This window comes from Heterocephalus glaber, unplaced genomic scaffold, assembly GCF_053883595.1.
Source record: "Heterocephalus glaber isolate CG9 unplaced genomic scaffold, H.glaber_assembly_v1.0 deba00001479, whole genome shotgun sequence".
NCBI lineage: Eukaryota > Metazoa > Chordata > Mammalia > Rodentia > Bathyergidae > Heterocephalus > Heterocephalus glaber.
The window spans coordinates 872,302-892,347 of NW_028258316.1; the positions used below are offsets into that span (position 1 = coordinate 872,302).

Consider the following 20,046-nt stretch of genomic DNA (forward strand, 5'->3'; position numbering starts at 1 on the left):
AGGGAGGTGGCTCCCAGCCAAGGAGCCCCGTGTGCCTGGTCAGGCCGGCTGCTGGCGAGCCTGCGGGGTGGGCTGGGGCCGGGGCTGCTAACGGAGCCCCACAGGCCAGCCTGCCCTCGGGGTGTGGCGCCTCCTCGACCTCCCAGCAGGCCCTGGGCCCATCTGCTGTCTGCCATCCCGGGCCTGGCGTGGTCGCTGGCCACCCGGCGTGTGGGGCGGGCGGAGACCATCTCGCTCCCGGCCCGGCCCTGAGCGCCCAGGGCGGGAAGAGTGGGTCTCTGGGGGCCCCATGCCTGGCCAGGGCGGGGCTGGGCACTCACTGTAAGGAGAGGGCGGAAAGAAGGGCGGTGGGCAAGGGTCGAGGCGCGCCCCGGTGTCCCCAAGCGCCGGAGCGCGGGGCACGGTGACTCAGCGGCCCGGTGCTCACCTGCGAGACGGGGCGGGGCCGAGAAGGGAGGGGCCGCGGGGGCGGGGCCGGGGCCAGCGGGGGCGGGGTCACGGGGCCGACTCCTGGGCTCCCGCCCGCTGCCCGCCTCGGCCCGGATCCCCGCCGCGTCCTCAGCGCCACCGATGGCCGGGAAGGCGCTGTCGCTCCTGCCACCGCTGCTGCTGGCCACGGCGGGCCTCGCCGGCCTCCTGCTGCTGTGCGTCCCCACCCGCGACGTCCAGGAGCCGCCCGCCCTCAAGGTGCACACCCGGCCCAGGCGCGGCGCGGATGGCCGCAGATCCCGGGTCCTGCAGGTCCCCGGGCGACAGGGAGCCCGAGGTCGAGCTCGCAGGGACCCGGTCCACAGAGGCCACTGTCGGGGCTCATCCTCGCCCAGAGGCGCCCGAACCGTTAGAGGCGCGCGAGGCTGGGCTCGCCTGTTGTAGTGGCCCGAGCTGGGGACCCCGACCGGGTGGGCGCCTCCTGCAGCGGGCTTGGGGGGTGGCCCTGGCTGGGGCCCATGGGGGCCTTATTTAATTAACCCTTGCTGTGCTGTGCTGGATGTGGCGGCTGTGGAGACCCCAGCCCTGTGAGCTCCAGGATGGGGGCCGGGAGGGGAGCCTGGACCGACAGAAGCAGCAGAGTGGCTCCACTCTGGGCCCTCAGGGGGGGTGGGCAGGTGCTGAGCTGGCCCGGCCTGTGAGGAGAGCCACACAGCGCCCTGGCTTCACACCACCAACCTCTCCCTGCCCCGCCTTTGAGGCCCAGGGAGGCTGGTGGGTTGGAGGCGACACAGCCTCTAGCTATGGTTGGGGCAGGGTGGGCAGAGGCGGGAGGAAGGAAGAGGGGTCCTCCTGCTAGTGCCAAGACCTGCAAAGTTGCAGACCTTGGCACAGCCCCTCAGGTGGCCGGCAAATGGGCCTCTGACAGCGTGGCGTGGTGGTCCAAGTGCAGGGGTCATCTGCCCCCATGTAGCCAAGTGGCCACGGGGCTACTCCTGGCTCTCTGAGTTTCGGCATGGGAGGGGCACAGAGCCGGGCACTAAGAGGCGGGTCTGAGGCCCAGGCCCCTCAGGCTGACGCCCTGCCCCACCCACAGTACGGCATCGTGCTGGATGCTGGCTCTTCACACACATCTATGTTTATCTACAAGTGGCCGGCAGACAAGGAGAATGACACAGGCATTGTGGGGCAGCACAGCTCCTGTGACGTTCAGGGTAAGGCCCCCAAGTCCTAGACACCCACTCCCTGGAGGGTCTCAGTCCTGAGGCTTTGCCTGTGGCCGGATGGGGCCCACTCCAGCCAGGAGCTGCAAAGAGGCCAGGGCCCTGGGCCTGGGGGCTGCAGCAGTTTGTGTTTTCTCTTTTTGGTAACGGAGATGGAACTCAGGACCTTGTGCTTGTGAGGCGGGCAGCAGAACCACTGAGCCAAATCCCCAGGCCCAGTTTGTGTTCTAGAAATGAAGCCGCAGGTGGAGATGCAGGGTTGGTCCCCTCCCAGCCCAAGCCTTGCCTCTGTGGCCCAGTGGAACAGGCGGGGCTTGGAGGACCTGGTGAGCGCATCCAGGCAGGTCCCTGGGAGGTTAGGCTGCTCAACAATGCCCAGGGCTTTGTCCTGGCACCTGTGCCCACACCCACCCCACAGGCAGCAGCCTCAAAGACGGGGTGGCACTTGGTCCTTTTGTCTGTGATGGGGTGTCTCTGGGGATGAAGCTGGGAAGGTGTGTCCACGCTGGGTGGGAGCCCAAGACTCTTGACTGGGCCTCCGTTCTGCCTGGGGAATGTCACTGGGCCTGGGCCATCTCTCTCCTCCCTCCAGGTGGGGGTATCTCCAGCTATGCAGACGACCCTTCCAAGGCAGGACGGAGCCTGGTGGAATGCCTGGAACAGGCCCTGCGGGATGTACCCACAGAGAGACATGCTGCCACACCCCTGTACCTGGGCGCCACAGCAGGCATGCGCTTGTTGAAGTGAGTGAGGTGCCCTGGCCTCACCCTGGGCTCTGCATGCCCTTGGGACCAGCTCCGGGTGGGGCTCCTCCTTCAGTAGACCCTGAGCACCCATGGTCAGAGCCCAGCTTCCTGTGGAGAAGGCCTCAGAGTCCTCCCATCCCACAGCCTAACCCGACCAGAGGCCTCAGCCAGTGTGCTGGCTGCAGTGACACAGACGCTGACCCAGTACCCCTTCGACTTTCGGGGGGCACGCATCCTGTCGGGCCAGGATGAGGGAGTGTTTGGCTGGGTGACTGCCAACTATCTGCTGGAGAACTTCATCAAGGTGGGCTTTGCAGCTGGCTGGGGCGTCAGAGAGCCAGGGCACAGGCCCATCCTCGGCTGACCCATCTCCACTCTTAACAGTATGGCTGGGTGGGCCGGTGGTTCCGGCCAAGGAAGGGAACCCTGGGGGCCATGGACCTGGGAGGTGCATCCACCCAGATCACCTTCGAGACGACTCAGCCAGCCGAGGATCCTGCCAATGAGGTCCACCTTCGGCTCTACGGCCAGCGCTACCGAGTCTATACCCACAGCTTCCTCTGCTATGGCCGAGACCAGGTCCTCCAGAGGATGCTGGCCAGTGCCCTCCAGGTGCCTCCCCACCCCAGGGCATCCACACTGCACCATCTCCTAGGGCAGGGAGGGAGTGAAAAGGGACAGGGGCTGAGGCCCCCAGAAGGGCTTGGCTTCTGCTGGAAGGACAGGAGGGGAGGGGCCTGCATGCATGCATAGGATCTGGTGGTTGGGGGCCTGGAGAAGGGAGGGCCATAGACAGATCTCAGAAGGCCTCGATGCCTGGCCAAGGAATTGGATTTTTGTCCAATGGTCAATGGGGAGCCATAGATTGCTCCTGAGCACAAAATGATATTGTCCAAATTGGACTGTGGGAATTCATCAGAGTAGCCTTCTGGGGCAGAATGGGGGTGGTGCCACCTCTGATCACAAGCTTACAAGCTTGACATCTATAAATCATACTTGTCCCCTAATTTCAAGAGTTATGTAAGCAAAGATAAATTGAAAAGCAGCAAAAAGAGCTACTTCTCTTGTTCTCTAACACAATATAAAAGACAAGGCAATTTATCATAATTGAGGAAAGGGGCAGTACTGTGCTTATTCATCTAATTCTATAGAAAAAGACAAGTTCAAGGTGAAAGGGATCTTTACCATATAATCCTTAACAGTGCTTTACAGAAATAAAGCATATTTTGTCTAGGGAACTCAGGCTAATCTATCCACAAGAATTATGATGAGAGAAAATGTTTCTCACTTAAAACATCTAGACATAATCTCAAATACTACTACTAACTCCTGACCTTATGCTTTCTAGTTATTTATTAATTTAGCTCACTCAGTATAAACCCTTATTTCCAGGGTTTTTAATTGAGTAAGAGAAAGTACCAGAGTAAACTATGCCTTCAAAGAGTAAAGAGCTTATAGTATAATGTGGAAGATATGGATATTTTGTTTGATTCAATTTTCACAAATCATAATAGTCGGAAAGCAATGTTTGACCTATTGTCTTAGTTAGGTTCCTGCATTCTGTTTCTCTCTCCCCAGACCCACCGCTCCCACCCTTGCTGGCCAAGGGGCTACTCCACCCAAGTGCTGCTCGGGAATGTGTACCAGTCACCCTGTACCGGGGCTCAGCGGCCCCAGGCCTTCAACAGCAGCGCCAGGGTCACTGTGTCGGGCACCAGTGATCCTGAGCTCTGCCGTGGCCTGGCCACGGAGCTCTTTAACGTCTCCTCCTGTTCTTTCTCCCAGTGCTCCTTCAACGGGGTCTTCCAGCCCCCACTGTCTGGGAGCTTCATCGTGAGTCCGGCACCGGGAGTGGGAGCGGGAGTGGGAGTGGGTGTGGGCCGGGGAAGTGCCCGGGGCCGGCTTTGGGGTGACTGTGGCCCCTGCAGGCCTTCTCTGCCTTCTACTACACCGTGGACTTCCTGCGGACCGTCATGGGACTGCCCACCGCTACTCTGAAGCAGCTGGACGCCGCCGCGGTGACCACCTGCAACCAGACCTGGGCTCAGGTGAGGCTGCTCCACCTCCTCAGGCCATGGGGAGGCCTGGGCAGCGGCACCACACCTGCCCCTCCTGCGGGACCTCTCCATGCGCTCTGTGGTTGGGGCCACCACGCTGGACTCTGGAATGGCGGCTGCAGTCAGAGTGTGGGGCAGGCGGGCAGGGGACCTCGGCACCTTCTTGAGGCCTGGCCTTAGCTACAGTGAAGACCAGGAGGGCAGCATGAACAGGGGGCTCAGAGACGTGGCTTGGGCCAAGTGGGGCGAGTGGAGGCCGGGGAGGGGACTCGGGCATCCGGCATTAGAGTGGGCCAGGCTCCGATGGGGGAGCGAGGAGCCGAAGGCTGCCCCGGGCCCAGGCTTACAGCTCCTGCCACTGGTGGGACATTGGTGCCAAGCAAGAAAGGCAGGGTGCTTGACACCTGACAGTGCAGTGCCCACCTGAGCCTCAGGGAGGAGGAGGAGTGTGACAGCCCCCGTGCCACCTCGGTGCCCACTCTCAGGGGAGCCGTGAGGAGGGAGGAGGCTGGAGGGGCAGTGGAGGCTGCACTCGGCCTGCAGCTGCTGTTTCCCTGGCCTCTGCCCCACGGGGCCACCCTGTTTCCCTCGAGGCTGGTCGCGCGCTGGCTGGGAGGCCACACTGCCATCGGTCCGAGGTTCATCCCGGAGGCCTGTGCTGCCTTCTGCTGGCCCCCTGAGCGAGGTCTTGGTGCTGGAGTCCGGGCACCCCGCTGGCCAGGCCACCTCTCCCTGGAGTCCCGGCCCAACGACCTCCCTCCTGCACCCCAGCTGCAGGCTCGGGCGCCAGAGCAGAAGGCCCGCCTGGCTGATTACTGTGCCGGGGCCATGTTCGTGCAGCAGCTGCTGAGCCGTGGCTACGGCTTTGACGAGCGCAAATTCAGCGGTGTGGCCTTCCAGAGGAAGGTGGGCGCGGGGCGGGCTGGAGCAGGCGGGACCTGGGCGGAGGGCCGGGCTGCCCCGAGGCTGAGGCCACGACCCACCCCCCACCCCCGCAGGCAGCGGACAGCGCGGTGGGCTGGGCGCTGGGCTACATGCTGAACCTCACCAACCTGATCCCCGCCGACCCACCGGGGCTGCGCAAGGGCACGGCCTTCAGCTCCTGGGTGGTTCTCCTGCTGCTCTTCGCCGCCTTGCTCCTGGCGGCGCTTGTCCTGCTGCTGCGCCGAGTGCGCTCCACCAAGGCGCAAAATGTCATCTAGGGGCGCGTGTGGGGGCAGTTGTCCCGGATCCCACCCCGCAGCACCTCGCTCCGTAGTAGCCGCCCCACAGTACCCCGCTCCAGCACCCCTGGGGGCCGCGGAACCCAGACTCTGCCACCGACACCCACAGGGGTCCTGGGTGGCCAGAGGAGACCAGCACCCCTCCGATCCCCAGAGTCCCCAGCCCCTGCGTCCAGGCTTTGCCTTAACACTTCTCTTTTTGGGGTCAAGGCCCCTCATCCTGTGACTCAGAGCAGGGTCTCCAGGGAGTGGGGCCTTTATGGGCTCATCAGGGCCCTAGACCCCCTCCGTGGTGTCCAGGCCTGCCGTGGGGAGGGCCAGAGCCCACAGGCAGGAGCCAGCCTAGCGCCTGAGTGTAAACATTTTGTAATAAAAGGTTTTTCCTAGAGCAGCGAAGGGTGTTCACAGGGTGGGGCGGCTGTTGTTGCCTGACCTCCCTCTGTCCAGCTGTGTTGGAACGCAGGCCTGCCCGGTCCCCAGGGTGGACAAGGCTCTTCCAGCGTCCTTCCTGCCGGGGCCAGGCCTGGGCAGTGTGGGGCCCCCTGCTCTGGGGTATGGGGACCTCCCAGAGTCCTTGAGCCTCCTTCAGCCCCGAAGAGCCCCACACACCACTCCCCAGATCTGCATCAGAGTCCCAGGCGGGATGGAGGGGGCTCCAGCGGCCGAGAAGAAGGCGGGCCTGGGGAGGTGTGGGCAGGAGGGGCCCCGAGGCATCTAGACCCCTAGCCCTGCTCCCGGGCGCTGACTTGGCGTCCTGCGCTTGTTTTCCCCGGGGCGGGAAGGCGTGGTCTTGGCGACTCCCTCCCCTTTCTGGGAACGCGCTCAGGCCGTTGTGTGGTCACTGCCCGTGGGGGCGGCCCTTGCTCTGCGCACCCCTCACCCCCACAAACCCTTCTGCGGGGCCGCTTTGGAGCCTGAGACCCTCGGACCGCGGGCCGAGAGGAAGCGCCGGGCTGGAGTCTCAGCTGGTTCTCTTGGGAGAGCTGGCTGGGGTGAGGGTTTTAGGGGGTGCTGGGTGTGCGCCCAGGGGACTGCACGTGAGAGGCGACGCAGGGATTCTGGCTGCCGATGTCGTGGGGCCCTCAGGAGCTCAGTGGGCCACGCGGGACTGTGACCACCTTGGACAGCTCCCAGCCGGTTTCCGCCCCCACCGGCTCCAGGTCACTCTTGCCCCCTGGTGGACTCGCTCGGGATCCACCGAGGGGCGTCGGGAGCGTCTAGCTCTGCGCCCGTTTGCGTTTACCGTGGTCTGCCCGGCCGCCTGCGCACCTCCGTGCCCCTGCTCGCCCCTTGTTTATCCAGGGGCGACGGAGTCTCCGGTCCCCCAGGTTTACACCCCGCCCCAGGCAGAGGCTCAGTTCAGGGGCATGGTGACGAGGGTCTGGCAATCCGACCGCCCAGAGGACAGGAAGGGCGCGTCTAGGGGCGCTCGCCCCGCGCCAACCCCAAGCAGGATTCCGGTGAGCGCGGTGCAGAAGCCAGTGGCGCAGAGGCGCGGGGCCGTGGAGGGGAGGGGGCGCAGCCGAGCTTGTCCCGCCCCCGGCGCCGCGCGCAGGCGCACTCCCCACGCTCCCCCGCGCACTCCCTGCGCGCTTGTCTCCCGCCTCGCGCTCAGCGCCCCCGCCCCCTCTTTTCCTTCTCCTCCGGCTCCACCTCCGCCTCCTCCGCCCTCCTGCTTCCCGAGGTCTCAGCTCGCGGTCCGGAGCCCGCATCGAGCCCGGGGCCGCCAGCTGCCATGCTGCCCGGGCGGTGGCGCTGAAGGATGGCGACGCCGGTGCCCCCGCCCGCGCCGCGCCACCTGCGGCTGCTGCGGTTGCTGCTCTCCGGCCTCGGTCTCGTCCTCGGCGCGGCGCTGACCGGAGCCGCCGCCAGCCGCCCGGGTGAGCACGGGGCGCGGATGCGGGGCTCGGGGCCGCTCGCTCCCGGGTGACCCGGCCTGGCCCCGAGCAGCCTCGGATCCACGCGCTTCGTGCCTTTGTCTCCTCGGGAGCCAGGCCGGGTCCGCGTCCCCGGGGCCTTGGGTCTGACTTGGCGTCTGTGGGTCCCCGAGGTGTCCCTGGGGGCGCAGTGCGAGGCCGCCTGGCTGGGAGCCTTGAGTGGTGCCCGGCACACACCTGCGTTGCCTCGCATAGCAGAGGCTGAGGGTCTCGGCCTAGGGCCGTGTTCCTTCAGTGGGGCCAGACTCCCCAGTCCCGCGGCCCCGGCCGCCCTGCCTTCTGGACCAAGGTCTGTGGGTGGACTCTGGCGGAGAGCGGTGAGAGCAGGGTCGGAGGGACTCCCCTGCTTCCCAGATGGGTGCACAGGGTCCAGCCAGCACAGGGCTGCAGGAGCCCAGGGTCCAGCACACTGCCCCAGGGTGGCCTGGGAGCCCATCCTGTGGCTCACCCGGCTCTCCTGGCAGCCCTGTGGCAGAGCTTTTGGCTGGGCCTACAGATGAGGAAACCAAGGCCCAGAAAAGTCAAGTGGCTGGTACGTGGCACAACTAGGATGTGAGCCTGAGCGATCGTGTTCTGGGTGTGTGGCCTCAAGAGGCCAGGGCAGGCCTCTTCCTGGGCACAGTGACCCTGGGTAGAAGGTTGGCACAGTTGGAGAGGCTCTGGAGGCTACAGGCAGAGCAAGACTTGGCTGGAGGTGTTGGAGCCACCTGCGGAGAGTGTGGGTCCCAGACGCAGGGGACGGGACAGGCGCCATCCCCAGTGCCTGTCAGCCCCAGCCCCTTCATGCCCACTGCTTCTGGGACCTCATTCCCCGGTGCAAGGCTGGAGGGGGCCTTCCAGGCCTAGACCAGATGCTCAGCAGTCATGTCCTGGGGGCCAGAGGGCTCGGGAGGAGGCCCTGGGAACCTGGAGCCAACCCTCCCCACCAGGCCTCTGCCACTGCCCTGGCACACTCGGGTTATCAGCACCAGGGGCAGGGACTGTCTGCTCCCCAGTGCCCAGCTGATGGGCAGGTCCAGGTGAGCCTCCTGGCACAGGCTTAATGTGTAACTAGCCTGTGCCTGGGCCCTGCCCACTGACAGGATTCTGGGGAGTGGGGTGCCTGGCAGGGAGCCTGTGCCCACCTGCCACTGGGGGTGCCGGGACTCTTTGCAGGGATGCCTGCAGCCTGGAGCTGTGGAGTGTCAGGTTTCCAAGGAAACCAAGCTAGGCCAGCCAAGGTCTGGAGAAGGGCACATCCTCCACGTCATGTCACCCTGGGCCCTGGTGGCCCTGCCTGCAGCGTGGGTGGGGGCTGGGCTGAGCAGGGACGCTGGTCCTGCTGGGTCCCCTGGGCTTGCTGTGACTGCAACCAGTGTCTCAACTTCGAGATGTTCCTTAGCTTTGAAGCAGCTGAACTTCGGCATCCCAAGGCAGAAACAGGCAGAAGGGCTGCCCCTCCTGTGCTCTAGCAGAATGGTAGGGCTGCCAGACTGGGTTCCAAATCAGGGAGAAGAAAATGGTTCAGAAGCAGAGCTTGGCCTGGAGGCCCCAGCACTGCCCAGCCCGGCCTCCTTCGGCTGTGGGTCTAGCTGACTGCAGTGGCTTCCCTGCCCCGAGGACAAGCTGGCAGCAGTGATAGCATCGTCTTCCCAACTGGCCCTTGCTCGGGGGTCTTTCTGAGTCCGTTCTGTGGAGCCGTGATGGGGTGGTGTGGGGGTGCTGCTCTCAAGGCAGAGCCTGGGTCCCCGGAGCTCCCAGTCTGCATGGAAGGTCTGGTTTGCTCTGGGGCAGTGAGACCAGAGTCCAGCCATGGGGAACTGCACAGCCTGGCCCAGAAAAGCCCAGTGCCGGTGGATGGTGAGGGTCAGCTCCCGGCCTGGCTGTGCACAGCCGGCTGGCTCAGGCTCTGGGGAGTGGGTGGGGCTTCGTAGTTCCCATAAGTCTAGGAACTGTTTGCTTCCTGGTTCTGAGCCCTGGAGAGTAGAGGGAAAGCCTGGGCTGCCGGCCCAGAACAATGGCCTGGCCAGGCTGGGCCAGCGCTGTGGGGAGGGGAGGCCAGGCGCAGGGCTGTGAGCATCCTGATTCTGCTTCCTTCCCAGATGCGGCTGCCTGCCCTGGGAGCCTGAACTGTGCCCTGAAGAGGCGTGTGAGGTGCCCCCCTGGTGCGCATGCCTGTGGGCCGTGCCTTCAGCCCTTCCAGGAGGACCAGCAGGGGCTGTGTGTGCCCAGGATGCGCCGGCCGCAGGGTATATGAAGACGAAGGGCAGGGGAGTTCCCCCTAGGTCCTGGTCCTCTGGGCTCTGGGTGGCACTCGAGTGACTGGGTCCAGGCCAGGGCCTGCGGGTGGGTGACCCAGGAAAGGAGGGGCCAGAGTTGCTGATGTGGCAGAAGGATACTCCTTCCCCATCCTTGGGTCTCCTGGTCCTGTGCACCCCACAGCAGGTGTTTGTGGGTGCCTGCCCTGGGCAGTGCAGTTGCCCCAGGTAATAGGTGGCTGGTCACTGAGTGCCACATCTCCAGGTGTGACAGGGCTTTACAGGGAGGTGCTGGGAGGCACCTGGGGGACTGGCACGGAGGGGCAGTGCTGGAGAGGGGAGCTACTGTCTGCACTGCTGAGCTTGTGTGTGGTCTCTACTCAGCAGATTCTGCTGGACAGGGGCCACAGTAGAGACCAGTGGGGCCCAGCACCAGCCGTCCCCTCTGCCACCATGTCTTGTCCAGATCCCCCAAGGGACAGCCTTCTTTGTTGTTTTTTGAGACAGGGTCTCACTTTGTAGTGCGGGCTGGCCTTGAACTCAGTATGGAGCCCAGGCTGGCCTCAGACTTGTAGCAATCCTTCTGCCTCAGCTTCCTGAGTGCTGGGATTACAGGCGTGCGCCACCACGCCTGGCTGGGACAGCCTTGTTGTAGGGCTGTACTTTGGCCTCTCTCCACTCCCTGGGGAGTCACTGCCCCCCCACCCAGAGCAGAGGCCTGGGGTGGACAGAGATGACTGTGCTGGCCTAGGGTCCCGCCCTTCCCTTTGTGGACACAGCACGGGGAGACCTGTTCCTTTCTCCTCCAGTCTCTGCTGCTTCTCCCAGCACCTTCTCCCAGGCCCCACTTTTCCTGGGAACCTGCAGCTCAGGAAGCTTTCTCAGTTGTTGTGCCAAGCTGGTTTACAGAGGGGCCCGTGGGTTGGCACCCGGTCCTCAGGGCCTCACAGCCCGGGCTGGCTCAGGGGCAAGGACCTCTGCTCTGCACCTGATGGCCCTTGCCTCTCCAGGGGAGGGCCCACCCCCGCCCCCGCCCCCGCCCCCGCCCAGGCTGGAAGATGAGATCGACCGCCTGGCCCAGGAGCTGGTGCTGAAGGAGGCCAGGCCCGCACAGCTCTCCGTGCAGCCGCTCGCTGGGGCCCGACAGCGGCTCCTGGAGCCCGGTGAGACCCTGCCTGGCTTCCCTGTTGCCACCTTTGGCCCAGCCTCCTGGTCCTGCTGACCGGAACCCTCTCTCAGCAGGTACCCCTGGGTTCTCAGAGCCGGGTCAGGAACCCGGGCCCGGCCTGCCCTCCACTCCGGGAGCCTCCACGCCCACGGCCCACACCTCCTTGGGCTCCCCGGTGTCTTCTGGGCCAGTGCACATCGCGCCCCTGGAGCCCCGGGCTGGGCGTGGCGATGGCCTTGCCCTCGGTAGGTGGCTGCGGAGGGGCTGGGTGGGGAGGTCCCCAGGGAGGGGACCCCTGGGCCTCCCCTCACCACACCCCTCCCACAGTGCTCCTCATTGTGTTCTGCATGTCGGGTGCCACCGCCCTGGCTGTGACCATGCTCTGCTGGTGTAGGTGAGCTGGGCGCAGGTGGGGGCGGCAGGTGGCTCCCCCCCCCCCCCGCGGTGGTCTCAGCTGCTCCTCCCGCAGGCTGCAGCGAGAGATCCGCCTGACGCAGAAGGTGGATTATGGAGCCGCAAAGGCGCCCGGCTCGCCCAGGACACCCCGGATCTCGGTGTGTGGCCCACTTCTGGCCCTGTCCCCCGGCCTCCGGCCTTGCCCTGCTGCCCCACTGCACACTTCCAGCCCCAGCTGCCGCCTGCTCCTCTCTACCTTGCCCATGTCCCCACAGCCCGGGGACCAGCGGCTGGCCCACAGCGCCGAGATGTACCACTACCAGCACCAGAGGCAGCAGATGCTGTGCCTGAAGCGGTGAGCCCCCCAGCATGCAGGCGTGGGGCTGTCCCGCCGCTCCTGGACCCAGCTACACCCCATCCCCCCGCCCCCTTAGGGCCGGGGTGCGCCGTGCGCCCAGTGGGGTCCCTGCAGGGCATGCAGAGGACCCAGTGATCCCACCCTCACCCAGGCACAAGGAGCCCCCCAAGGAGCTGGAGTCTGTTTCCTCGGATGAGGAGAACGAAGATGGCGACTTCACAGTGTACGAGTGTCCGGGCCTCGCACCGGTAGGCACACAGGGGCTCCCCAGCAGGGGCAGGGGCTGCCAGCTGGCCATCTGCAGCCCAGGCCTCACCGGTGCTACCTCCACAGACCGGGGAGATGGAGGTTCGAAACCCGCTGTTTGATGACTCCTCACTGCCGGTGCCCCCGCTGCAGTGACCGAGGCTGTGCCTGCCACCTGCTCACCTCTGCCCGCGGTGGCCGCAGCCTTGGAAAGCACACTGCTGACGTGCCCGTGCCAAGGCTGACGCCAGCGCAGGGCCCCGCAAGAGAGAGCCTGCCATGTGCTGGGAAACCTCAGTTCCCTCGTGCCTCCCCTGTCCAGGCTGATCCCCCCAACTGGAAGGGCTGGGGAGAGCCCTGGAGCCCAGGCATGGCTGGCGGATTCTGGAGACAAAAGCCAATTAAAGTACCTTTGACGCCTGAGCTCTCGGCTTGTTGGAGGGTCTGTGAATCCTCAGCCACCTTCCCGCACTGGGACCCCCTGGGGGTCTGAGGCCGCCTCCTGTGCCCCAGAGAGAGGTGGCTGGAGGGGAGGCTCCCCCAGGGCTGCACAGGACACCTGACCCTCTTCAGGGGCCGCCCCCTGCCCACACTTCTGGCCTGCCACGGAGGGTCCAGGTGCTGACCCGGAAGACCCCATCTGTGAGAGGGACAGGGCTGGTACACCTGGGTGTGGCACCCAGCACCTCCATCCTGCCTGCTGTCCACCTGGGCTCCTGCAGTATTTAGTGGGGTGTTCCAGGGAGAGGGACTTGGGATACAGTCTCCAGGGTGAACCTGGGAACCTTAATACCTGGGACTGGACTAGGCTGAATGAGGGGCCTCAGACACCTCTGAGACGGGAGGAGCAAGTAGTTTAGGATGGGCAGGGCCCTGGAGAGTGGATAAGGCAGCGTGGTTATGCACGCCTGTAATCTCAGCACTTAGGAGGCTGAGGCAGGAGGACCATGGTGAGTTCAAGGCCAGCCTGGGCTATGTAGTGAGCTCAAGGACAGTGTGAACTGCTTAGTGAGACCCTGTCTGAAAACACAAAAGAGTGTATGTGGCACTGGCAGGAATGGGATCACCCTGTTTGGGGTCACTGGTTTGTCCTAAGTGGTGTAGTTTGGGGATGGAGCCCCCTAGACTGGGAAGCACCTTCACACTCTCCCTGCACTTCCACTCAGCTGGAGCCTCAGTTTCCTCCTGGGCGCTGGTGTGGGACATGGGGGCAGGGCAGGTGCTGAGCACCAGGCGTGGTACACGTATGTCCAATGTCATTTACCTGAGCCATCGGGGGTGATGACAAACTGTGCAGAGTGGGGCCTCACTCCAGGGCCCAGGGCGCTGGGTGCTCAGCAGGCTGCTTCCCTGGCAGGGCTTGCAGAGCCTGGGCTCAGACCAGAGGGTGACGCTTGGGGACCCTGCCCTGCTGGCCACCTGGGGTCCAGAGCAGCCACCCGTCGCGTGGCACCTTTTTCTTTTAATTTATGTACTTGAATCCAAGGCCTTTGCACTGAGCCGCATCCCCAGCCCTTTTAAAATGTTTTCTTCTGGGACAGGGTCTGTGTCAGGCTGAGGTCTTCCCGCCTCCCGCTCCCAGAGCGCTGGGCATAGCTGTGGCTCCAGACCTGCCTCCTCCGTGTCCACGTTGACCTTTCAGGGGTCTGCTGTCTGTCCTTGCTGCTCACACTCAGAGGCTTCAGAGGGTCTCCTGGCTGGAGAAAGGTGGCCCCAGCCCTCCCGGCCCACTCACCTGGCAGACCCTGTGTGGCTCAGCTTGTCGGTGCTGTCCAGACCCCTCCCGTCGGGCCCAGGTGCAGGCGGGCTGCTCTGGAGTGGGTCCGGGCCCGGTGCTGGCGAGGCCTTGCCGGGCCTCGTTAGCCGCTTCCCTTCCCCCAGAACCGGGGGTCCCTGGGCACATCTTCTCCACCACAGCCCCCGACTGCCCTGCCGGGCCTGGGACTCTCCTCACCCCCAAGCCTGCTGCAGGCCCGGCAGCCCAGCGCCTCCAGGACCTGCTTCTCACTGTAGTGTGCATAGCCTGACGCGACCGAGCTCCAGCCCCTGGCGGGCCCCACCTGTGCTTCCCAGAGCACAGATGCCGTGGTGACGACCCCAGCCCAGCCCAGGCCTGGAGGGAAAGCCCACGCGTGGCCCAGGACGTGAGGCACTGGGAGACCCCAGCCCAGAGTCTGGGAGGTGACATCTTCCCATTGCACCTCGGATCCACAACCCCAGCCCAGGGGCCACCCCGGTGCTGCTGCCCCAGCTGCAGCCTCCCACCAGCCATGTGGCATGGGGAGCAGGTCTTGATGCAGAACGGAAAAGGACATGCAAAGCTAGGGTGTGCCTCATGGGTCCCTGGAGAGCACCCCCCTCCACCCCCTATTCAGGAGCGGCCCGAGGGCTGCAGCTGAGGAGCGTGTGCTCCCCAACTCGGGTTGCTGGGCAGGAACGGGTCCTGCTTCAGCCCTGCACTCAGGGCCCAGCACCACACCCCGGTGGCCCGGTAGGACTACCCTCCTGCTGCCTGGGCCAGCAGGCTCCCCCGGCCACCTGCCGGGCCTACAGGGCCCCATCTCTCTGCAGACCCACCCTCCTGAAGGTCAGCCCAGCCCCACCCTTTCACGGAGAATAGTGTTCCCAGCCTCCTGCGTAGCAGGAGTGAGTCGCTTTAGGGCACGGCCGCCAGGGGGCCCTTGTGCCCTGGTCAGGCATCGTCCTGCTCAGTGCAGGCCCAGCCGGGCTCCCTGAGGTTCCCTGGCTGGGGCGGGGTCCCTCACCCTCCTGCTGGCCTGGGTGCTGCTGTGAGCCAGGCATAGCGGCCTGCAGCCCACTGCTGCCCTTGGTCTCAGCCCATTGTGCTCCCCTCTGGGGGCCTGGAGTAACCAGGAGGCCCTGGCTGGGGGTGTGTGGTTCTGACTCTGCCAGCCCCCGAGGCTGCTAAGCTGGGGCGCTGGGTGCCTGCTGGTGTCCTTGAGAGCCTGGGCAGTCAGGAAGCCAGGAGGTGGCAGGTTGGGGTCTCCCAGCTTTCCCTGAGTTGCCCTCTCTCACTCCCTTGTTTTTCTTTCTTTTTTCTTTTTTTGGTACCGGGGATTGAACTCAGGACCTTGCGCTTGCCAGGCAGGCACCGGAACCACTGAGCTAAATCCCCGGCCCGCTCCCTTGTTTTTCTAACCCATTTTGGGGCTACCGGATTCCCACATGTGGGGCTCTCAGCGTAAGCTGGGCAGCAGCTGGGTGGAACCATGGGGGAGGGAGGGGAGGCTCCTTCGAATCCACCCAGGAAGGGAGCTGGCTGTGGGTGTGGGCGAGGGTGAGGCAGGGCCCTCACCAGCCTGGTGGCACAAACAGGAAGGATGGCGGCTCTGCCCATCAGAAGCTGGTGGCCCTGGCTGGCAGGCAGGGGAGCCACGCAGGGAAAAGAGGTGGGGTGAAGAGCCAGGGTGTGTTCCCCTGGGGACCCCTTCAGGGAGAGATGCCAGAGGAGGGGCCACAGGCACAGGTGCCCTACAGGCCTCTCCCTAGACATGGGGTGGCCGTCAGGGCTTAGTCGGGCACGGCTGCCCTCTCTAGCCCTCTGGGAGCAGAGCCCCTGGGCTGCCTTCCACCCACTCTCCAGCTACCCGCCCTCCTTGCCATTGCACAAGTTTCCCACCACAGCCTGGAAGCCAGGCGACCCACAGGGTGTGGGCCATGGCAACTGCCACTGCTCTGGGGCTCACCTGTGCCCCACCGCATTGCCGCCAGCTACCCGGTTCCCATCCCAACCACAGTCTCAGCTTCCATGGAGCCACAACTGAGGGAGACCAGCAGCTCGTGGGGCTCCAAGGCGACACAGGATGGGCTCGGTGGGCTGTGGGGCCCAGATGGAGCTGGGGCTGCAGAGCTGGCTGATAGCACCGATTGCTGCCCCTCCTGGACCCCTGCATGTGACCCAGGCATGGCTGTACCTGGGGGCACGTGGGGTCCTGGGCCGCAGACCAGGTGGTCTGAGGGGGGTGGGAGGCCACTGGGAAGCACCTCAGCTGGGAGTGGGGTGCAGGCTGAGCTTGGTGTAACCTAGAGGGCCACCCCAGGCCAGCCTGATCAGGGCTGCTGGATCTCTTGCTTGGAGGGGCTGGGGAGGGAACTTGACCTCCATGGTCAGCTGGCCACCAGGCTGGCTGGAGAGGGACCTCAGGCTGCATGTGGCCTTCCTTTTCCTGGCACAGACACCAGTCCCCTGCCCGTCAGCGCCAGGGACAGGACGACTCCTTCCCCTTCCAGTCTGGAAAGCCCCCTCCCGGGACAGCAAAGAGGAAGTGAGGACAGCCCTTCCCAGCCCACCCAGGACCTGGGGCCCGGCCTGCAGCACCCTCTTCTGCAGGCGCAGCAGCCCCCCTCCCTCCTGCTGCTCCATGCCACTCAGGGTCTGCCCCTCCAGCGCATGCTGGGTTCCACAAGGATCCTACGGTCCCCCTGTGCCTGAATCTGGATTCAGGGCCCCAGGCAGTTCCTTCAGATGATGGGTGGGGTGGGGTGGGGTGGCCCGATGAGAAACCTCAGCCTCCTGAAATCGTTGAGCACACACATCTGTGGCACCTGAGGGTCTGGGAGACCACGGCCAGCAGAGGGTGAGAGCAGAGAGAGAGCAGGGGAAGTGGGTGATGCCACAGGGAGGGGCTGCGCCTCCTAGGGAAGTGCAGCTGCGCTCACCAGGCGCCCAGGCCGGTGCAGCCAGTGGCTGGGGTGCCCATCTGAGGAGGGGCCGCCACTCAGTGCTCCACAGGCACCCTTCCTGGGGCAAGGGGGCCCCTTCCTCCTGCTGGTCGGCTCCTGGCCTATCTGGAGCCTGGCAGGGGTGGGCAGGGGGCCTGGCTTGAGGCTCTTCCTGTTGCCAACCCCACGCCTGGCAGCCAGAGGGGTGGGGGCGGGGCTGCAGCAGGAAGGCCCCCGGCTGTCCTCGCCTTGGGTAGATGAAAGAAGGGGGCTTCCAGGCAACAGCTGAGTCTGGGCGCAGGCGTGATTTCGGGTGCAGTTGTCGGGGTGGCTGCTGTGATTTGAGAACCTCAGATCTTTGGGGTGACTGATTCCAGGAGGCGCTGGATGACTAACGCTGGTAAGTGCGTGGCCCCCCGGGAGGGTGAGGGTGGTGGGGCACGGGAACCCATCCATGTCCCCAAGCCTGGGGTGACAGCCTGTCTTCCTGTCCTGCTGCAGGGCGAGGCCCTACCTGGAGGCTGCAGGCCTGGGGAGGCCTGGCAGGGGGGGCCATGCTCTCAGCCCTCTGGCTCCTGAAGCTGTTGGGACCAGCCCCAGGGGGGGCCCCGGCACCCCAGCCCGCAATCACCGTCCTCATCTGGCACTGGCCCTTCACAGAACAACCCCCAGAGCTGCCAGGTGACACTTGTGCCCGCTACGGCATGGCCCGCTGCCGCCTGAGCACTAACCGAAGTCTGCTGGCCAGTGCTGACGTGGTAGTCTTCCACCACCGGGAGCTGCAGACACAGCGGGCCCACCTGCCCCTGGCCCAGCGGCCACATGGGCAGCCCTGGGTCTGGGCCTCTATGGAATCTCCCAGCCACACGCGTGGGCTTCGTCGCCTCCGTGGCATCTTCAACTGGGTGCTGAGCTACCGGTGTGACTCCGACATCTTCGTGCCCTATGGCCGGCTAGAGCCCCGCTCGAGCCCTGCACCCCCACTGCCGGCCAAGAGCCGATTGGCCGCCTGGGTGGTCAGCAACTTCCAGGAGCGGCAGCAGCGTGCCCGGCTGTACCGGCAGCTGGCGCCCCACCTGCAGGTGGATGTGTTTGGCCGTGCCAGTGGGCGGACACTGTGTACTGACTGTCTGGTGCCCACTGTGGCCCAGTACCACTTCTACTTGTCCTTTGAGAACTCTCAGCACCGAGACTACATTACCGAGAAGCTCTGGCGCAATGCGCTGTTGGCGGGGACCGTGCCTGTGGTGCTGGGGCCCCCCCGGGCCACCTATGAGGCCTTCGTGCCCCCTGACGCCTTTGTGCACGTGGACGACTTCAGTTCTGCCCGCGAGCTTGCTGCTTTCCTCACTGGCATGAATGAGAGCCGATACCGAGGCTTCTTTGCCTGGCGTGACCGACTGCGTGTGCGGGTGCTCACTGACTGGCGGGAGCGCTTCTGCACCATCTGTGCCCGCTACCCCCACCTGCCCCGGGGCCAAGTCTATGAGGACCTGGAGGGCTGGTTCCAGGCCTGAGCACCCGCCACTGGGGGGATGGGGGACAGGCCTGGATGTTGCAACCGAACCAGCGGCATCCGGCCACCCTGGGGCAAGCCAGGGTCACAGACCAGGAAGCCAGGAGGGAGGAGCAGCTGCAGGCGGGAGGCTGTGGGAGGCAGGTGGGCTTCGGAGGCACTGGGGGGCAGGCAGGGTGGGGAGAGGTCATGGGAGGCTGTTGCTCAGGCTGATCAAGGAGGAAAGGGTCTTAGGACGCCCCCTCTCTGCCCAGAACAAACACTGAGCAGGCTTGGCTGGAAGAAGAAGAAGCAGGGAGGGCTCTTGGGGCCAGGAGCATCCGGTTTGTGGTTTGTGGGGCCCAAACCTGAACCCTGTGAACCCCCATAACAGGTGCCCTGGTCCCCCTCTGTCCATAGTTCTGGCCTGGAGATCCCAAGAAGGAACAACAGTGGGCTCGGAGAGGGGAGCGGGGAGCCATGGAGAATAAAGAGGCAAATGTGACTGGCGGCTGGGCGGTGCCTGTCAAGGCCACAACATCCCTGCGCCTTCTCCGACTCTGTGGTGCCCTGCTAAGTGGCAGCTCAGAGCACCTTGCCTGGCCCCCAAGCACAAGCAGAGCAGGACCCCGGGCTGAAGCCCCACTGGGGCCAAGGGTGCCCATCTCCCATCTCATGGGGCCTGGGGTGGAGGCCACCTGGGTGTGACAGGGCCTGATTTGTGACTTGGAATCCCTCTGGGGCTGGCAGCTGCCTGGGTGGCACAGAGGGTGGGACTTGAGCCTCAGTGGTGGGTGGGCAGCAGGCTGGAGAGGTGGCGGTGACCAGGGCGGTGATTAGGCCCCTGGGTGGGGGTGGCGGGTGACCCCATCCCCACGCTTCCGGCCTGGCCCAGCCCGGGCCTCCCGGCTCTCAGGAGAGGGGAATGTCCTGAGGCTGGTGTGGGCAGGGCTGCACCTGCCAGGGTCACCTACCCTGCAGAGGAGCTGCAGAACCCCAGAGCCTGATACACTTTGGAGGGTGCACTGTTCATGCATCTCAAGCAGAACCCCCATGGCCTGGCCCTGCCGGTCATGGGTAGGGAAGGAGAGGCTGATAAGGAGCTGTCATGCGACCTACCCGCAGGGCCTGCCTCTCTCTGAGCCAGCCTGCCCTCTCCGGCCTCCTGCTGGCCTCTGCTGCCACTGCGGGCCTCTGGGAGGACCTGGCCCTGGAACAACCACCACCCATCCCCCACACCTTAGACTGGGCTGGGGTCTGTGCCCGTCTGGGCCTCTGTCTGCCAGGTTCCGGCCACCTCTGTACAGGGGCTGTGTAGAGAGGCTCCCTGTGCAGAGGCCAGGCTCCCCTCGGACAGAGACCGACAAGCAAACCATGCACGGAAGGGCAGCCGGCATCCCCAGCACCCTGACCTGCAGTTCCCGGGGCAGCACCCTGCACATCCACTCTTTCGCTGCTCAGGGGGTGGCAGCCTGGGTGGAGTGCCGCAGTGCAGCCCTGCAGTGGCCTTTTTTTTTCCGAGACAGGGTCTCGCTACATATTATAGGCTGGCCTCGAACTCGCAGCAGTCCTCCCGCCTCAGCCTCTTGAGTACTGGGATTACAGGCAGGTGCCATCACCCCTGGCCTCAAAATTCTTAATTATGGGCTGGGGATTTAGCTCAGTGGTTCTGGCTCCTGCCTTGCAAGCGCAAGGTCCCGAGTTTTATCCCTGGCACCAAAAAAAGAAAAGAAAAAGAATTCACACAGAGCTGGGCACAGTAATGTAGGCCTGTAATCTCGGGAGGTCAAGGCAGGAGGGTGCCATGAATCTGAGGCCAGCCTGGGCTACATAGCAAGATCCTGTCTC

General features: G+C 64.9%; 3 protein-coding genes across 12 annotated transcripts; all 3 read left to right on the forward strand.

Moving 5' to 3' along the window:
- Positions 1-474: 474 nt before the first annotated feature.
- On the forward strand, positions 475-6,069 carry Entpd2 (ectonucleoside triphosphate diphosphohydrolase 2). Of its 8 annotated transcripts, none has more exons than XM_087182625.1 (10): positions 477-687; positions 1,526-1,643; positions 1,805-1,978; positions 2,245-2,395; positions 2,543-2,702; positions 2,783-3,010; positions 4,184-4,231; positions 4,327-4,446; positions 5,227-5,361; positions 5,454-6,069. In XM_087182625.1, the coding sequence occupies exons 1-10, from the start codon at positions 571-573 to the stop codon at positions 5,655-5,657; spliced, it is 1,455 nt and encodes a 484-aa protein (XP_087038751.1). In that variant the 5' UTR covers positions 477-570; the 3' UTR covers positions 5,658-6,069. The 8 variants fall into 8 exon arrangements, with proteins under 8 accessions (XP_087038754.1, XP_087038751.1, XP_087038752.1 ...); XM_087182623.1 differs by having other exon boundaries at positions 481-687; positions 3,977-4,231; XM_087182624.1 differs by lacking the exon at positions 477-687 and adding an exon at positions 868-1,016 and having other exon boundaries at positions 3,977-4,231.
- Positions 6,070-7,262: 1,193 nt separating this feature from the next.
- On the forward strand, positions 7,263-12,443 carry Npdc1 (neural proliferation, differentiation and control 1). Of its 2 annotated transcripts, none has more exons than XM_004848795.3 (9): positions 7,263-7,558; positions 9,697-9,843; positions 10,863-11,015; positions 11,092-11,265; positions 11,348-11,414; positions 11,490-11,574; positions 11,692-11,771; positions 11,926-12,022; positions 12,108-12,443. In XM_004848795.3, exons 1-9 carry the CDS (start codon positions 7,441-7,443, stop codon positions 12,174-12,176), a joined length of 990 nt encoding a protein of 329 aa, XP_004848852.2. In that variant the 5' UTR covers positions 7,263-7,440; the 3' UTR covers positions 12,177-12,443. The 2 variants fall into 2 exon arrangements, with proteins under 2 accessions (XP_004848852.2, XP_012929022.2); XM_013073568.3 differs by having other exon boundaries at positions 7,320-7,558; positions 11,095-11,265.
- A 4,102-nt stretch (positions 12,444-16,545) lies between these two features.
- Positions 16,546-18,703, forward strand: Fut7 (fucosyltransferase 7). Of its 2 annotated transcripts, none has more exons than XM_004848796.3 (2): positions 16,546-17,103; positions 17,205-18,703. In XM_004848796.3, the coding sequence occupies exons 1-2, from the start codon at positions 17,091-17,093 to the stop codon at positions 18,218-18,220; spliced, it is 1,029 nt and encodes a 342-aa protein (XP_004848853.1). In that variant the 5' UTR covers positions 16,546-17,090; the 3' UTR covers positions 18,221-18,703. The 2 variants fall into 2 exon arrangements, with proteins under 2 accessions (XP_004848853.1, XP_021117198.1); XM_021261539.2 differs by having other exon boundaries at positions 17,364-18,703.
- The last annotated feature ends 1,343 nt before the right edge of the window (positions 18,704-20,046 follow it).